Below are 19,219 nucleotides of genomic sequence, written 5' to 3' on the forward strand. Positions count from 1 at the left end.
GACACTCAGTCTGTGTTCCGCCAGGGCCACTCAGCTCCTGACCTCTTTACAGACTTGGTTCAAACATGGATAAAAGAGCTGAACTTCAGTGCAGAGGTGAGAGTGACTGCCCTTGACATCAAGGCAGCATTTGACCAAGTGCAGCATCAAGGAGCCCTAGCAAAACTGGAGTCAATGGGCATCAGGGGGCAAACTCTCTGTCGTTTGGCATCATACTGTGCAGAAAGGAAGATGGTTGTGGTTGTTGGAGGTCAGTCATCTCAGCCCAAGGACATCACTGCAAGAGTTCCTCAGGGTAGTATCCTAGGCCCCGCCATCTTCACTGCTTCATCAATGGCCTTCCCTCTATCATAAGGTCAAAAAGGTGAAATCATCAACAAACATCTACATTGTTCACCATTTGTGACTCCTCAGATACTGAAGCAGTCTGTGCAGCAATACCTGAACAACAATTGGGCATGGGCTGACAAGTGGCAAGTAATGTTTGTGCCACACAAATGCCAGGCAGTGACAATCTCCAACTAGAGAGAATCCACCCATCTCCTGTTGACTTTCAATGGTATTACCATGCAGTAACCACCACTATCGATACCCTGGGGTGACCATTGACCAGAAACTGAAAGGGACCAGCCATAAAAATACTGTGGCTACAAGAGCAGGTCGGAGGCCAGGAATTCTGCAGAGAGTGGTACACCTTCTGACTTCTCAAAGAGTGTGCACCATCTATAAGGCACAAACCAGGAGTGTGATGGAATACTCTCTACTTGCCTGGATGAGTGCAGCTCCAACAACACTCAAAGCTCAACACGATCCAGGACAAAGCAGCCTGCTTAATCGGCATTCCATCAACTTTTAGCATCCACTCCCTCTACTACCAATGCATAGTGGCAGCAGTGTGTGCCATCTACAAGATGCACTGCAGGAACTTATCAAGTCTCCTTTGACAGCACCTTTGAAACCCATGACCTCTACCACCCAGAAGGGCAAGGGTAGCAGATGTATTGGAACACCGCCATCTGCAAGTTCCCCTGCAAGCCACACACCATCCTGACTTGGAACCATATCACCATTCCTTCGTTGATTAGGGCCAAGACCCTGAACTCCCTCTCTGACAAAACTGTGGGTGTCCCTACACCACATGGACTGCAGAGGTTCAAGAAGATGGCTTCTCAAGAGCAATTAGGAATGGACAATAAATGCTGGCCTAGCCAGATTTTTTTTTAAAAGTTTCATTACAGGTGTGGAGGCTGAAGGGCTGAAGAAAGATCCACTGTGCAGCATAAAAGGTGGAGGCTGAAGGGCTGAAGAAAGATCCACTGTGCAGCGTAAAAGAACTCCTCCAGATCTCGTGGAGGTCTCTTGCAAGACCTGATTGAAATCAGAACCAAAGATCTTCGCCAGATCGCAAAAGGTAAGCAAAGGCCGAAATAAGCTTTTAATTTCAACGCAATAATCAGGCAGCACTGGCAAATCAATCGTTTAATGAGCACGGTTTGAAGAACGCTGTAGCCTGGATCCAAACTCAGCGCCATAACACGCGAAGAGAAAAAAAAATCAATCTAAAGAGAAGTCAGAGCAAAAAATCAGCCTCAATTGATTCGCCAAGCTCAGGAAAGCAACTAGCTAGCCAAAATGATTCGTTCAGAAGATTTCCTGCAGAATCGCAGAAGTTTAAAATGACTCTAACTGCGACAGGACCATGTCAAATCTCAACAAGCGTGGGAAAAAAGAAAAAAAAATTTTAAAGCTATACTTCCCTGTGCTGAAAACAGCCATGGTTGGGAAATCAACACTGCCAAACCAATTGAAGCAGATGAAAGGGCCAGACTTGGCACAAAATTGGATGTTGTGGAGAAGATTTTTAAGATATTTGATAGCACCAGGCTTGAAGAAAAGAACTGAGGCTGAACAAGTGAATACATTGGTATATGCAGTAGGTCCAATAGCCGACAACATAATTGCCAGACAAGGAATAAATGAATTTTCCGATAACTCTGAAGAGGTCATGAAGTCCTTTGACATCTACTTTAACTGAAGAAATTAAGGATCCCAGATTCACATTTTGGAATACTGACACATATCTGTAAAAGGTCATCTCACAAACTTCAAGTTGGACGAAGGAGCCAGTGTGGCGGTCCTATCGGATCATGAACTATGGTTAAAAGACCTCTGGCTACAGATGACAGATACACCAGTGTATGGTCGTAGAGGAATCCAACTACCAGTCATTGGCCTGATTCAAGAGCAGCTCCAGTATGGCAATAAGTAAATAATCAAAATTTTGTATCTCATCCGCAGTAGGCCATTCTCTTTCCAAATTGGGATGCCTGTGTTGCCCTCGACCTCCTCAAAATGGCAGATGATGTCAAAACAACACTGCAGTCAACTACACTGAATTGGAGATTCCCCAGATCCACCAGTGCTGATGATCTTGACTGGGACTTGAGTTTGGAATTGTCCTCGCGCTCTGCAAAGGCAGTTATTCCCATTCCTTTGCAGACGGTAGAAAATACTCTTCTTCGGTCAGATCAGCCAAATCTCCAGGTGATCATACAGACAGGAAGGAGCAGCAGCAGAAGGTTGAGCCCGAACTTGAGTCAAACAGTTGCTTCCACAGAACTTGCAAAAACTGCAGAAACGAAGCCGGAGCTTCAAGCTCACATGGACAACGTGAAGTCAATCCTGGAGCAGGAAAGAAGCAAATACCAACTTACCAAGACAAAATTTGGGGAGGCACAAGCGCTTATGATGAAGCAGCACAGTATTATAAGCCAAACTGCAGGTTGAGCTCAAAAGGTGAGGAACATACAAAGGGAGGTAAACCTTCAACTCCCTAGAAGAACATGGTGGAGCCCACCAAAAAGAACCCGAGTTCACTCAAATGAATGAACAGAGCAAACATTGTCCACCAGAAGGAGAAGGATGAGCCCATGGAATCCAACCAAGGACAACAGATTGTCGACGAAGGAAAATACAACACTAAGGAGCACAAGAAGTGAACCAGAAGTTGACACCTGAGTATTTGAAACACCACGCACTACAGTTGAGATTACCACTCCTCCAAACTTGAAAACAGCAAGATCTGGATGAGTCGTAATGCCTCCAGACCATCTGAATCTGTAAAGTCAGGCTTTGGGGTGGGGGGGAGAAGGGGTAGCATGTAAATATTGTCATAACTCACTGGGGTTAGTGTGCTGTAATATCAAGCCCCGTTGTTCCCCGAGCCACAACAAATGTGATAGTTTGATCGAACCACCAGATTGCCCCAATTCTACCTAACTGTTTAATTTAGGTTAACAGAATATGAGCACCAGGTTTGTAAACTTAATAAGTAAATAACTGTTTATTGAACAAGCTGTTGTTAACCAGTGGCAAAAGAAAGAAATATGAACTGCTAATTTCTAACTCTATAACCTAAACTCTGCCCCTTCATAAATCCTTATGCACACACATACAAGATACGCAAAAACATGGATTTTAAGGGTGGGATAAAACAGTTCATTAACACCAATTTGGGGGTATAGGATTCGATGGGTTGATTTTGATCGATGTCTTCCAAATTCCTTTCAGTTCTTTGTTGATGACACGAGGTGGTCTTCCAGCACTTTCAGTCTTTAGTTCACTGGTTGAGCACTTGCCTTTTAGTGATTTTCCCCTTTGCCTCTTGATGGGGGTTTTCAGAGAGAGTGGGGTTTATAGAGATATGAGGAGAAAAAGCCAGCTAGCTATTATTGTGGAATTACTGGAATATTCTACACACAGTAGAAAGAGGTTTTAGGTCTTTTTCCTTTCAGGCTAGGAGCTATTCTGCTGCACTGCTTCTTGCACAAAACCTGGTCAGGAGCCAAGTAAAACGTTGTTGCCAGGCAGCCTCCTTGGTCCAGGACTCCTTTCCGGCACCATCCTGTCTTTCATGGCACACTCTGTTCCAGGACTGCAATATTGTCCACTGGAACAGGATGAGAGATCTATACATGTCTTTCAAATTGCAGCCAATGTAATTTTAATCCTCAGTCTAACAGAAAATAAAAAAGACATATTCCTTACTTGCCTCCAACCTTAAAAGAGATGAAACGCAATTTCAAAAATGCATTCACCACAAGGTATGTGACACATGGACAGCAAAACATGAGCCTTACTTTCATTCCTCCTTCCCTTTATATACAACCTTATACAATCTTCAGCATTTCTTACCCCTTTAACTTATTTTAGTATTTGACACTCTGGACATTACATCCGCGATCACATTATCTTTGCTGGCAATATGAACAATCTTTACATTAAATAGTTGAAACAATGGACTCCATCTAAACAGTCTCACATTTTGAACTTTAAACTTTTAAATGCACACCAGCAGATTATGGTCATTATAGATTAGTTTTTCTTTGTTATTGTGCCAGACATAAACTTCAAAGTGTTGAAGAGACAGCAACAATGCTGGAGTTTATTTTTCTACTGTAGAGTACTTGATATTGATTTAGTTTATTGGAAAAGTATTCCACCAGCTTCTTTATCCCTAATTGATCATCTTGTAATAGGACTGCACCTACCTCCAAGTCACTAGAATCAGTTGCCATTTTAGAAGGTTTGGGAAAGTCAGGGGCAGCCAAACTGGTTCATTTATTAAGATTGCCTTCAGCTTTTCAAATGCTGCTTGGCATTCTGCTGACCATACCACTTCTGCCTGTTTCTTAACAAATTGGTGAGAGGTACAGCTGTTGTGCTGAAGTTAGGCACACACTTCCTATAAAACCCACACATTCCCAAAAATCTCAGGATTTCTCATTTAGTTTAAGGAATGAGAAATTCTATTAGAGCGTTCGCTTTTGCTGTTCTTGGCAACACTTGCCCTTGTCCTATGATGTGACCTGGGTAAGTTACCCTTGCTTTTGCAAATTCGCTTTTGGCTAGATTTATGACTAAGCCAGCCAACTGCAGTTGCTTGAACAGGTCCTCTAATTGCTTTACATGTTCTTCCCATGTGTTACTATATATTACGACATCATCTGGGTAAGCCACACAGGTGCTTCAGCTACAACTTGATTCATAAGTCTCTAGAATGTAGCTGGGGCATTTTTAAACCCAAACTGCATGACTAGACATTGATACAACCCACTTGGTGTAACAAAGGCGGATATTTCTTTAGCCCTTGATGTTAATAGCGCCAGTACCCCTTCAATAGATCAATTTTAGAAAGAAATGAGGCACTGCCATCCTTATCGATGCAATCTTCCAACCGAGGAATTGGGGACAAATCTGTCCTCGTTACTGCATTCACTTTCCTGTAGTCTGTACAAAATTTAGTGGATCCAACAGGTTTAGGAACCAATACTACCGGTGAACACCAGCCACTTTGGCTAGGCTCAATCAATTGATTGTCCAGCATATATTGGATCTCTGTTTCTAACTGAGCTTGTTTTTCTGGACTCAACGATAATGATGTTGTTTTATTGGCACTGAGTCTCCTATGTCCACATCATGTTTGGCTAACTTAGTACATCCAGGTGTATCCCTACAAATTCCCTTATACTTCCTAAGTAACCTTTATTAGCTCTTTCCTTGATCCTTCCTCTAAATATGAGAATACAATGTCTCACTGTCCCAGTATTGTCGTATTGGCTAGTTGAATTGTAGGAGGTTCGCTTTGTGCACTGTCTACTTCTCCTTCTACCTTGCCCTTTACTGTCTCTGCCGTTCTCCAGTACTACTACCGCCTGGAACACTTGCTCTGTCTTATCATCATCTCTGCAATGATATTGCTTCAACATGTTTATGTGACATTAACGTTTCTTCTCCCTATGCTCAGGAGTATCTATCAGATAAGTCAATTTACTAACCCTCCTTAACTAGTAGGGGCCACTGAATTTCGCTTTCAGGGGTTCACCCTGCAACGGCAACAATACCAATATTTCGTCTCCTGCTTGGAATGTTCTAATTGTAGCATGTTTATCTGCCCATTCTTTCACTTTGGCTTGGGAAATTTTTAAGTGCTCTTGAGCTACTTTACATGCTCCTGTGAGTCTTTCTAGAAACATGGACACGTAATCCTACATGGAGGATTTGTCTTTCTGCTTTAGGAACTTTTCCTTAATCACTTTTAATGGTCCTCTTATTTCACGACCATAGATCAATTCGATTGGACTAAATCCAATAGATTAATTTGGAGAATCTCTGGTAGCAAATAATAAAAAATCCAATCCTTTGGGTATTCGTGGCAACAAGTCTTAATCATGGTTTTGAGAGTCTGATGGTATCTCTCTAAAGCTCCCTGTGTGTGTGGGTGATTTGCAGTAAACTTTAGTTGTTTGACACCAAATTGCGGATTATGTCCTGGAAAATTTTAGACATGAAGTTAGAACCTTTAGTCAGATTGTATTTCAATTGGTAGGCCATAACGAGTGAAAAGCTGAGTTAACTTTTCCACTAACCTTAGCTGTAATTGTCCTTTAAGGAGTAGTTTCTGGAAATAGGGTTGTCATATCCATGATTGTAAGGATATGCTGATGTCCTGCTTTCGTTTTGGGTAATGGTCCTACACAATCTACTAATACCCGACTGAGTGGTTCTTCAAAAACTGGTATGGGTATTAAAGGTGCTGGTTTGATTACATATTGAGGCTTACCTACTACCTCACATGAATGACATTGTTTACAAAATTACACTACGTCCTTACGAAGTCTTTGCCAGGTAAAATGCCTGTTTATCGATGCTTGGTTTTTCTGTATTCCTACATGCTCTGCCCTATTATGTGCAACTCGCAATATCTCCTTACGATATTTGGGCGGTACTACTATCTGATGAACAACCACCCATTCCTCATCTGCAGGGGTGTCTCCACTTCCTCATCAGAACTCTATTTTTAATGTAATAGCACTCTGGAACTCCTTCAGCCTCAGCTTCAGTGTGAGCTGACTGTGCTAACTTGTTTAACTCTGGATCTGCTTCCCGAGCCTCAATGAATGAAGACTTGCCATCACTTCCTTTGAATTATCCTCATCTTTAAAGAAAGTTTTGGCTACTCTAACATCTGCTCGTGGTATTACTTTGACATCTGGTGATGGACTTTGTTTAGCCATTGCTCTGGTCACCACTCACGATGGAAAAATACCAGGAACTTGTTCTTGCAACTGCTCCGTCTCTTTAGCCTCTCTTGGACTTTCCGTAATTATGGGCGAAGCTATAACCTTCACTCCTGCCAAATCATTCCCCAGCAAAAAATCAACTCCATCCATGGGTAATTTCTTAACCACTCCCACAACCACTAATCCAGACAACAAATCGCACCCCAACTGCACTTTGTACAACAGAACCGGGACATACTCTCCACTTAACCCATTTACCAATACTTTCGCTTTCATTGAATTCTCTGGAGGGAAAACTGGGTCTTTCTCCAGCAAAAGAGTTTGAGTAGTTCCTATATTAAGGGACACAGTTATGGGTTTTGATGCATCATTTGATGAAAAAGGGGTTATCTTTCCTTCAGACAAAAACCCTTTATATATCTCTCATCTACCTTATTCTCTTCACCTGCATGCACAGCAGTGTTTGCTTCCAGACACTTGTTTGTAGTTAAAGCTACAATTTGATCTGTGGCATTTTCTTTTTGAGTTCCCCTTTCGGACTCACTCTTACAAACTCCAACAAGCCCCATGGGCTTCCCTCGCAACTTCCAGCATTCTGAACGAATGTGTCCCACTTTATTATAATGGAAACACTTAGGCCTTCAAATTTCACCTCCACCCTCAGTACCTTCCTTCCTGATCTGGGGAGGAGATCTCAAGGTATTTCCAGTTATCCATTCTTTACCCTAGCTACTTGCTTTCCTTTCAGTCTCCTACTTTATCCTTTTCAAATTTATGGGGGTGATGGAAAAAAGGTTTAGTTTTATGGACCAGTTCATAATCGTCAGCCATTACTGCTGCTTGTCCAGCAATTGCAACTCTTTGGTCTTCAACATAGGTTCTTATTACAGAAGGTAGGGAGTTTTTAAATTCTTACAAGAGAATGGTCTCGCTGAGAACTTCATAGGTAGTTTCAACTCCTAATGCTCGTATCCACCTGTCAAAACTACTTTGCTTAATCCTTCCATCTACAAAATGACCTGTAATTTGGACGATTGGCTGGCCAGACCTTCTACTCTGTTCCCATCAAATATTTGAAAAAAATTTGAAAATAACACATTAAAACATTTGCACAATAGTATCACATGACAATTTCAAGGAGAGAATGTAGGTATGGCACCTATCTTTTATCATTTTGGGCAGTATCTGGTATCTGATTCGTTGAAAGGTGTATGGGTTTACCCACAGATGTATTGGAACCTTAACAGAATCAAGCAGCCAGTAATTCATTTCAGTTCTGTTCACAGGAAATATTAACAAGCTGATTTGGAATTGGACAAATTCCCTATTCATCTTTTCTCATTCTGCTAAATGGTGCTCCTTTGGTCTCTAATATCCATTGCTTCTCAATGAATCTCTATGCCATGAGTATGTAGAACCAACTCTTCAATTTTTCTATCTTCTCTTCCATCTCTTTAATTAGCAAGTAAAGTCCTTTCTAAGCACTCATTTGTGATGGATGTCTTAATATTGCGCTAAAACAAACCTTTGCTTTTATTTCAGTTACTTTTTGTTCAAGCCTGATGCTGGTCATGTTGACAAAAACCAGTAAACTTGATAGCAAGTTTTATGAATTAAGCTGAAGTATATACGAATTAGGAGTAGGCCATTTGGCCCCTCAAGCCTGCGCCGCCATTCAATAAGATCATGGCTGACCTGAAGGTAACCTCAACCCCACATTCCTGCCTGCCCCCGATATCACCCCCTTGTTAATCACGAATCTACCTAGCTCTGCCTTAAAAGTATTCAGACTCTGCTTCCACTGCCTTGTGAGGAAGAGAGTTCCAAAGACACTCAACCCTCAGAGAAAAAAATTCTCCTCGCCTCTGTCTTAAGTGAGCGACCCCTTATTTTTAAACAGTGACCCCTAGTTCTAGATTCTCCCACAAGGGGAAACATCCTCTCCGCATCCACCCTGCCAAGACCCCTCAGGATCTTAAAGGTTTCAATTAAGTCATCTCTTACGCTTCTAAATTCCAGTGGATACAAGCCTAACCTGTCCAGCCTTTCCTCATATGACAACCGGCCCATTCTTGATATTAGTCTAGTTAACCTTCTCTGAACTGCCTCTAACGCATTTACATCTTTCTTTAAATAAAGAGACCAGTACTGTACACAATACTCCAGATGCGGCCTCACCAATGCCCTGTACAGCTGAAATATAACCTCCTTACTTTTGTGATCAATTCCCCTCACAATAAATGATGACATTCAATTAGCTTTCCTAATTACCTGCTGTAACTACATAACCTTTTGTGATTCATACACTAGGACACTCAGACCCCTCTGAATCTCAGAGCTTTGCAATCTCTCACCATTTAGATAATAAGCTTTTTTATTCTTCCTGCCAAAATGAATGATTTCACACTTTCTGACATTATACTCCCATTTGCCAGATCTTTGCTCGTTTACTTAACCAATCCATGTCACTTTGTAGCCCCCTTATGTCCTCTTCACAATTTACTTTCCTGCCTACCTTTGTGTCATCAGCAAATTTAGCAACCATTCCTTCGACCCCTTCATCCAAGACATTCATATAAATTGTAATAAGTTGAGGCCCCAGCACTGATCCATGTGGCACACCACATCCTGCCAACCAAAAAATGACCCATTTATGCCAACTTTCTTTCTGTTAGCCAGTCAATCTTCTATCCATGTTAGTATGTTACCCCCTACACCATGAGCTTTTATGTTCTGCAATAACCTTTGATGTGGCTGGCACTTCATTAAATGACTTCTGGAAATCTAAGTACAGTACATCCACCGGTTCCCCTTTGTCCACAGCACATGACTGCTTCAAAGAATTCCAATAAATTGGTTCAGCATGATTTCCCTTTTACAAAACCACGTTGGCTCTGCCTGATTGCCTTGAATTTTTCTAAGTGCCCTGCTATAACATCTTTAATAATAGCTTCTAACATTTTCCCTATAACAGATGTTAGGTTAACTGGCCTATAGTTTCCTGCTTTCGGTCTTCCTTTTTGAATTATATTTGCTATTTTCCAATTTAATGGAACCTTCCCGAATCTAGGGAACTTTGGAAAATTAAAACCAGTGCATCAACTATCTCACTAGCCACTTCTTTAAAGACCTATCACCCTGTATTTTTGAGAATTTGTTTGCTGCCATCCCTGACTTAGCAAATGCCTTTTCATTTCACAGGTCTAAGGAAAAACAGATACTGAATCAAAGAAAGAAAGATGAGGATTACCAAACTTTTGGTTAATGGCCTATGTTTTTAGTAGGGTATTTGAAAGAGGTGGAGTGACTTAGAAAAGGAATTGAGTCTCAGTAGCTGAAATCACATCTGCCAACAATCAGACTAAGGGGGCAGAAAATACAACCAGCTGGAATCAGGAATAGAGATTTTGCGAAAGAGGTGTTTTAAGAGATGATAACATTTACAAAAGTCAGGAAGGGCAAGAAAATGAAGGGAAATCAACGCTAGGATGGTGGGTGATGTGTGAGCAGGATTTGGTGCAGGATAGGCTATAGGCAGCAAAGCTCTGGGTAAGCTGGGGTTTGTTGGGCGATGGGAAGCCCACAAGAAGGGCGCTGGGAATAATTAAATCTGGAGGTGACAGAGCCACAAGTGAGAGTGGCAGCAGCAGATTGTCTGTCTTCATCCATATCTCAGCCTATATTACTGGGATGGGACTGGGCAAATCTTTGGGTAAAATATGAAGTCATGAAAATATAATAATTCTCAATATTATTGTGATTTATTGTAAAAGTAGGTTAATAATGGGGTTTGGATAGTTTCTGTGTGTGGGATTTAATTGAACTGGAGACAGCTGGTCTGGAGGCTTTGACTCATCAAAAGAAGCTAGGTTTGAAATGCTAAATACGTAAACATGGCTGAAGTTTTAGGATGTAAAGTGAGGAGAATTTGCATTTTTAGATAAATCAGGATAGTTTGAATTTCAAAGAGATGATAGGGTGTTACACCTAGCCAGAGAAGCTAGGCCAAGCAGTGTGTTTATTCTTCCCAAAGGTTACTGATAATATTAGCACCATGCAATGATTTATATTGTGAGAAAAGTAAAGTTCCAAAGGCATGTGGGAACAATGGAATATGCATTAAAAGGGAGAAATATATATTAAGGGAAATGAGGCTGTGTGTCAGGGAAGGTATTGTAAGATCTACCAGAAGTATGAAAGGCCTGCAGTAGTTGTGCATTAAGCTGTTTGTACAGAAACTGAAGCTGGGAAAAGCCACTTTGAATTCTACTGTCCATGGTATTGCGTTAACTGGCTGAAATCTATTTATAATCTATTTTATTGTTTACTATTTCCTGAACAGGGGTGTAACTGGAAGCCAGATTAATTAGGGGTTTTAGCAGTTATTATAGTAGTAATTTGTAGACATAAGTATGTGTTTGAAATCTTTTGTTAATAAACATTTAATTTAGTTTCCTAAAAAATCTCAAGTCTTGGTGGACTTGTGACTACTGATTTAAGGGCACGCATCTCAAAATAAATACAAATTGCAAAACCATTGTGACCGCATGATCAAGTTTCCCTTGTGGATTTGATCCACCTGGCACACATCATCTGCCGTGTCATAACAATGGGTTGAATGGGAGGTTGAGGTCGCAATCAAATTTGATACAGTGGCTGGTAAGTTGGTGGCAAGGGCATGCTTTGTCCTGCAGGTTGAAGATAATAGCTTCATTCTCCCCAGTGTTTAGATCGGAGGAAATTGATACGTAACCAAAGATGGATGATGGACGGTCCCTTAGCACAGTAGTTGATAAGTCAAGTAAGGCAATAGACAGATAAAGCTGGGTGTCAAGCATCCATGTGGAAGATAATCCTCTCTTCTGTGAATGATATATTCATGAACAACGTGGGTGAGAAATAGCAAAAGGATTTTGGGACACTCAGGTGATAATGGTATGGGGTGGAAGCCGTTGTTAGGGATGGTGTGTCTATTTTTGGATATGTAAGAATGTAACCATACAAGATCAGTCCCACCCATCTCTACGATGGAGGTGAGATGTTCGAGAGATACCATGTGATAAGCTACCAAACGGAGTATAATGAACCACAGTCACGTAATGTCTGCCACTCGAACTTGTGCATTTTGAGGATCAAAACACTTTTTTTTTCTCCTACAACCTTCAGAGTTTTAAAACCTAAGCTTCTTAACACCTAATAATTCCTGATTTACCTTATTCTTTTCAGCTTTAATAGTGACCATCATTGGAGGTAGCAACAAATTTCATAACCATAATATTTATTGGGCAGAATCTTCTGTTTGGTGTGTGGGGTTGGGCCCCGCACGCCGACGTGTAAAATGACGTGTGGCGACGTCAAGCGTGCGTCCTGATGTCACCGCACGTCATTCTGATCTTCCGTTTGGCGGGCGCACACCAGAGTCAGCTACACACCAGCCGAACTGTCAAAGGCCTGTTAAAACCATTATTAAACTAATTAACCCTGTTGAGAAAGTTGCCCGTCCAACCTTAAGGAATTTTTCATGAAACCTCATCCATGGGTGGGATAAGGTTTCAAGAAAGTTTAATTAATTAAATAAATTTCTTAATCAAAATTCATGAACTTGTCCCAGCTTATGTGACACTGTCACATTAAGGGCATGTCTGAATATTGTTTTTTTTTAATTGCAAGTTTAACACTGAAGCTAATCTCCCTGAGGTAGCTCTGTGCCTCACAGAGATTTCTGAGCTCTTTGGCGCGCGTGCCCCGATTCTCCCTCCTCCCCCCGCCCGCACAGAGCACTTCCGGGTGCGCGTCATGCTGGGCGGGCCTTAATTGGCCTGCCCACGCAAAATGGTGGCACGCAGCCAATCGTGGGCGGTGGTCAGCTCCACTCCCAACCAGCCCACCTGACAGAAAAAATTCTCCCCATTTACTCTGATCGAACAGCAAGTACTGTCAAACATAAACAGCATGGAATAACAGGATTTGAGGTGGATTTACCACACTAGGATATAATCACAGATAATTTTGATTTGTCCACCTAATTGTAGAAGCCAGCAATATGTTTCTGGTATGTATGGGCATTCTCCAGATCGTTGTATTAACATTATGTAAGCAGTGTGCTGCGACGTAGACTCATGTGAGCATTTTTTTCAAGTTATATATGTGAATATCTGCACGTACCCCACAGTATAAATGGGTTCGAGATTGTGGTCCCAAAAGTAATGAGAGGGTGAAATGTTTGATACCTGCCGAGGGTCAGGATGTTGGGACAGAATTTGGTTTCACCAACATTTCAACCAGTTTAGGAAGTCTAACAAAATGTGTTATGGGTAGCAACATGGATAAGACTTCCAATTGGGCCTTCTATGAAATTCCATTCTTTACAACCTCAGCGGAACTAGTGAAGTCCCAGAACTGCACAAGGAGGGGATTGATTGCATTCTTTATTGAGCCTTTGATATAAACAGTGGCGTGCTTCTATTGGGCTGAATGGCTTTTTTTGTGCTGTAAATTCTTTGTAATAATGGCTGCAGACAGAGGATGGGGCTTTTTGAAATTCTTAAGCCCTTAAGTGTCGTCTTCATGATATAAGAGCCAATCGAGTTTTTTTCATTATTGTTGTCTTTGACTCAGACCCAACCTAACTATAATAATGGCATTATTTTTAAAATTTGAGTAGAGTTCAGTGCCTTTCCACTCCACTCAACTTACACTGGCTCAGTGAGAACCTTAGAATTTCAGAGACACTATTATTTATCTTGGACTTGATAGAAGAAGAAAATGCTTGCTAATATCATGTGATAGCCACTTTTGGTATCTATAACACTTAGATTTTATGTAGAAATTGAATGCTCAGGAAGTAAAAGGGTAAATTTTGTCAGTCTCCACATTTTACAGTTTTATTTGTTAAGTGCAGATCGGTTATGGGGAGAAGGCGGAAGAATGGGGTTGAGAAACTTATCAGCCATGATTGAATGGCAGAGCAGATTCGATGGGCCAAATGGCCTAATTTCTGCTCCTATGTCTTATAGTCTTATGGTTCTTCCAATTCACAGTACCCCTAATTTTACAGTCCTGAAAATGAATACAAAATTCCTCATTTTCTTGTCTTGAGCTTTTTTGTGAAGTTTTTTTTTTCTTCTTCGTCATAATTAAAGGGGTAGGTTAGATCAGTTGGCTAGGTAGCTACTGTGTGGTTCAGAATAATGCCAACAATGCAGGGTTCAGTCCCTGCTCTGGCTGAAGTCAACTTGGGTCTTACCTCCTTGCCCTGCCCTGTGGTAAAATCACAGCAAAAGCTGTGGTTTGGTGACTCTAGGCAAAATCCTTGATTATCCAAGAGAGGAAGTCAGAAATTGAGGTGTGATTCAAAGCAAGCCACAACTGTAAAGTGGGAGTATGAAAGTTTGCCTGACCAGGTTCATAACTATAATGTGACATTTGATTAAAAAGTTGTCAAGTGTTTTTTCTATATTTCATGACAGAATATTGCCCCAAGGCTGTTGAAATTACATAACAAATGAAGACCATCCTTATTTAGGGACAAGTTAACATTTTAAGAAGTTCTGGGAATGAAAGCTTACAGCCGGGGTAGCTTGGGGAAGTGATTTTAAAACTAGCTATTAAAAAACTAAGAACGATCTTTGATAACTGTCTGATTTTTTTTTTCAAAGCTTTTATATACAATGGCAATTTATTTTAGTCACTACATTTTGCCATCTTTTCAATAGTTATCACTGACAAAAAAGTGAAAAGTTTTCAATAGATTTGCATCACTAGCACGTCAATACGATGTGAATCACTTTTCCAATTAGCTCATTATATTTGTCACAGATACATGTAAATGTGTTAAAATTTCTGCCCATACTTTCCTTTAGATATGGGTTTATTACCTTTGAAACCCAGGAAGATGCTCAAAAGATCTTACAGGAGGTAAGAACTAATGATTTCCATTTTGCAAAAATCTTGTATGTTAAAAGTGCTGTCTTTGTTTAATTGTTCTCCAAGTTCCAGTTCCATCCTAATAATAATTTCCCTAAGAGGAAACAGGAGTCTTTCTTTAAACATAGTTCTAAGGTATGTATCAAACAATGAAGTGTTTCTTTATATATTCTATATAACTTTATCTTTCTGTATTATGTATGGAATGTACCCCATTGTTCACTCAGTTTTTCCCTTCCCTAATCAAGCACTACTGAAGCCAACTGTAGTGCCTATATTGGGACTAAAGGGATAAATAAAGGAAAAAAACAAAAAGAAAATATATGCGTGAAGGCTGAAGTACTAAATGAATACTTTGCATCTGCCTTCACCAAGGAAGGAAGAAGATGGTGCCAGATTCATAGTGAAAGAGAAGAGTAACCGAGATGCTTGATGGGCTAAAAATTGATAAAGGACGGAGGTATTAGAAAGGCTGGCTGTACTTAGCCATTAAGCCACCAGGATGGCATCAGATGCTTCTAAGGATACTGAGGGAAGTAAGGGTGGAAATTGGGGAGGCATAATCTTCGAATCCTCCTAGGATACAAGGGTGGGCGAAAGGACTCAAATTGCAAATGTTACACCCTTGTTCAGAAAAGATGTCAGTGCCACGAACAGCAACGCTCAGATGTCAGTGCCACAAACAATAACTCAAAGTGATACTTGGTAGCTTCATGGGCAGAACCGCCCCTTGGAGATTGGTCTCCTCAGCCATCGGCAAAGTTGTGCCATATGAAGACATCCACATGAAATGGATTTGTTTGCTGTGTGTCCATCATCTGATGCCAGAACTGACTGTTCAAAAAATAAAAGAGCATATGGATAAGTCCAGCAACCACAAGCCAGTCAGTTTCACCTCAGTGGTGAGAAAGCTTTTAGAAACAATAATCTGGAACAAAATTAACAGTCACTTGAACAAATGTGGATAGCCAGCATGAATTTGTTCAAGGCAAACCATATAAACTAACTTGGATTGAATTATTTTATGAGGTAGATGATAGTAATTTGATTGATGTGGAGTACATGGATTTCCAAAAGACTTTTGATAAAGTGCCACATGACTGACTTGTCAGCAAGAAAGTCCATGTAATAAAAGGAACGGTGGCAGTATGAAGTTAGCAGAGCGACAGGAAACAGAAAGTTGTGGTGAATGGTTATTTTTCAGACTGTAGAAAGATATATAGTGGTATTAATGACCTAGGCTTAGGTATACAAGCACAATTTCAAAATTTGCAGATAATGCAAAACTTGGAAGTACTGTGAACTGTGAGGAGGTTAGTGATAGACTTCCAAGAGGACATAGGCTGGGGGAATCTCAGACACATGGCATTGAAATTTAGTGCAGAGAAGTGTGAAGATCTTGGGAGGGAGAACAAGGAAAGGCAATATAAAAGATACAATTCTAAAGGAGCAGAGGGACCTCGGGGTATATACCCAAAAATCATTGAATTAGCAGGGCAGTTTGAGAAAATGGTTAATAAGGCATATGGGATCCTGGGCATTAAAAATAGTGGCATAGAGTACAAAAGCAAGGAAGTTATAATGAACCTATATAAAACACTAGTTTGGCCTCAACTTAAATATTGTGCCCAATTTTGGGCATCACACTTTAGGAAGGATGCTGAAACATTCAAGTGGTGCAGAAAAGAATGGTTCCAAGGGTGAGAGACTTGAGTTACAAAGAGACATTGGAGAACCTAGGGTTTTTCTTAGAGGAGGAAAGGTTCAAAGGAGATTTGATAGAAATGCTCAAAATCATGAGGGGTCTAGAAAAAGTAGACTTGGAGAAACTGTTCCCGTCGACAGACGGGTTTAGAACTAGAGGACGTTAATTTAAGGTGAATGGCAAAAGAACCAATGGCAACATTGCTGTTGCTGTTGTAGTGAACCAGTATGGCCACAAAGGGCTTAATGACCTCCTCCTGTACTGTAACTGTTCTGTAATTCTATTGCTGCTGCAGCTGAGATCCCCTAATCTAGGAAAGTCCAAATTAACCTTGGGAAATTCCTGGCTGCTTGACTTAATTCCATACCTCCGAAGTATATCTTTCTAGAATGTCACATGACAGCTAGGGAACGGTTATACCATGAACTTGCATGGTTTCTTTTTCAAAGAAATGTTTATCCCAGTATTCTCTAAAATCTTTGGATGCAAAGCCTGCTGTCATGATTATTGCATCCAACAGTTTTCCATTGTAGCTAGTTTCTGCACCTAGTTTCTAAGATGCAACTTGATGAATTAGTAAATGCCATGGCAATTCTGGAAATCCCCCTCCAAGCCATTCACCATCCTGACTGGGAAATATATCCATCGCTGCTTCACTGTCGCTGGGTCAAAATTCTGGAACTCCTTCCCTAACAGCAATATGGGTCTACCTACACCACATGGAATGCAGCAGTGGAAGGCAGCTCACCACCACTTTCTCAAGAGCAGTTAGGGATAGGCAATAAATGCTGGCCTAACCAGTGACTCCCACATCCCAGGAATGAATAAAAATAAATAAACGAAGTACCATCCCATAAAGGAAATTGCCTAGTTTGCAGACCATAAATGCATTGAATTACACTAAGTCCCCGTTTTTTTCGCTTTAACATCATGCATAAAAAAGGGACTATGTAACATTGCAAAGTTCACTATAACATCATTCGTCACAGATTTCCTGTTTTGTGGCCTGCACATCCCTTGTGCATACATGGCATTTTCTGACATTTGCCTCAGCGCTGTTGGGGTCAATGCACCACCACTGGGGGACCTCTTTCTATGCTTCTGTTCCCTCCACTCCAGCCCTCGCCCCTGTCCTCAGACCTTAAGTCCCTCTTCCCCACCGCCCCCCAGCCCCCGGCTGTCATTCCTACCTCCATTCTCACCTTTCAAAGTCCCCGGTGTCCATTGCCACCGCTAGTCCCTCTTGCTCCTGGCTCCCTTTGCCGTTCTCAAGCGCTGATGCCCTGGGTCGCCTTCAGCTGCTCCCTGCACCGACCAACTTCTGCCACTAGAAGGAGCCCAGTCAATCCAAAACCAAGTGGCTGGTGAGTGTAATTTCTTTGTAACTTTAAATTCATTTTATTTTAAAGATTATCTCATTTATGAATGTAGAATTCATTTAGAAATGTACAGTATTCCAATTTATGTTTTAATGTTTTTTACTGATGAGTAAGATCCTAAAGTACCTAACTGCAGTATTTAGAGATTTATTTCACAAGTTATTTCAGCTAGGAATAGACAGTACTGCATATTGTATGGTACAGTATTTAAATTTGTACATTAGATTCTTTCAGACATTTCTCACCCGAAATAGCTAACTCTGGTTTTAAAATTGATTCCCATGGAAAACAATGATTCGCTTAAAGTTCCTTTACTAAAAGTCGCGATTTTAAGGAGCGCAATGACAGCTTTAAGCGACGACTTACTGTACTTGCATTGGAGGGCATGCAGTGAATGTTCACTAGATTGAACCTTGGGATGAGGGAATTGTCCAATGAGGGTTGATTGAGTAGATTAGGCCAATACTCCCTGGAGTTTAGAAAAATGAAAGGTAATCTCGTTGAAACAGAAAAAAACTTCTTAGGGACTTGACCGGGTAGATGCTGGGAGGATGTTTCCTCTGGCTGGAGAGTCTAGAACTAGAGGTCACAGTCTCAGATTAAGGGTATGAACATTTAAGACTGAGATGAGGAGAAATTTCTTAACAGGTCATGAACCATCAGAATTTTCTACCCTTGAGGGTTGTGGATGCTCAATTGTTGAACATATTCATGTCAGAGATTGAAAGATTTTTGGATCTGAAGGGAATCAAACTCTGGGGATAGTGGATGGTGTCGCTGACGTAGAAGACCCATCATGCTCTTATTGAAGGATGGAGCTGGCTCAAAGGGTCGAATGGTCTACTTCTCCTCTTTCTTATATTCTTATTATGGCAAGCAGAGTGCCTTCACATGCTCTACTTTCTTCTTAAAGGGAAAAAACAGCCCCCAACCAGAGACGGTGAACTGCTACTGCCTGAAGAACTTCTAATCTCTGGCCTCAAAGCAAGAGGAGGAATCCATGAAAATGTCGGGTAGGCATAACAGGGAAGCAGTGGGAGATGAAGTAGGATGGAGATACCAGCGAGAGGTCGGTCTACCTCGTATCATCTCTCTCCATTTACTGCTGCTTATGTGCAATGTCGTAT

General features: G+C 41.1%; 1 protein-coding gene across 1 annotated transcript in view; it reads left to right on the forward strand.

Moving 5' to 3' along the window:
• LOC144686981 (protein boule-like) overlaps positions 1–19,219 on the forward strand; it is a 157,180-nt gene that overhangs the window by 26,089 nt on the left and 111,872 nt on the right. The window contains exon 4 of the mRNA XM_078552819.1: positions 14,945–14,999. Coding sequence (XP_078408945.1) covers positions 14,945–14,999 — 55 coding nt within the window. The remainder of the gene's footprint in view (positions 1–14,944; positions 15,000–19,219) is intronic.

This window comes from Cetorhinus maximus, chromosome 11, assembly GCF_964194155.1.
Source record: "Cetorhinus maximus chromosome 11, sCetMax3.hap1.1, whole genome shotgun sequence".
Lineage (NCBI taxonomy): Eukaryota > Metazoa > Chordata > Chondrichthyes > Lamniformes > Cetorhinidae > Cetorhinus > Cetorhinus maximus.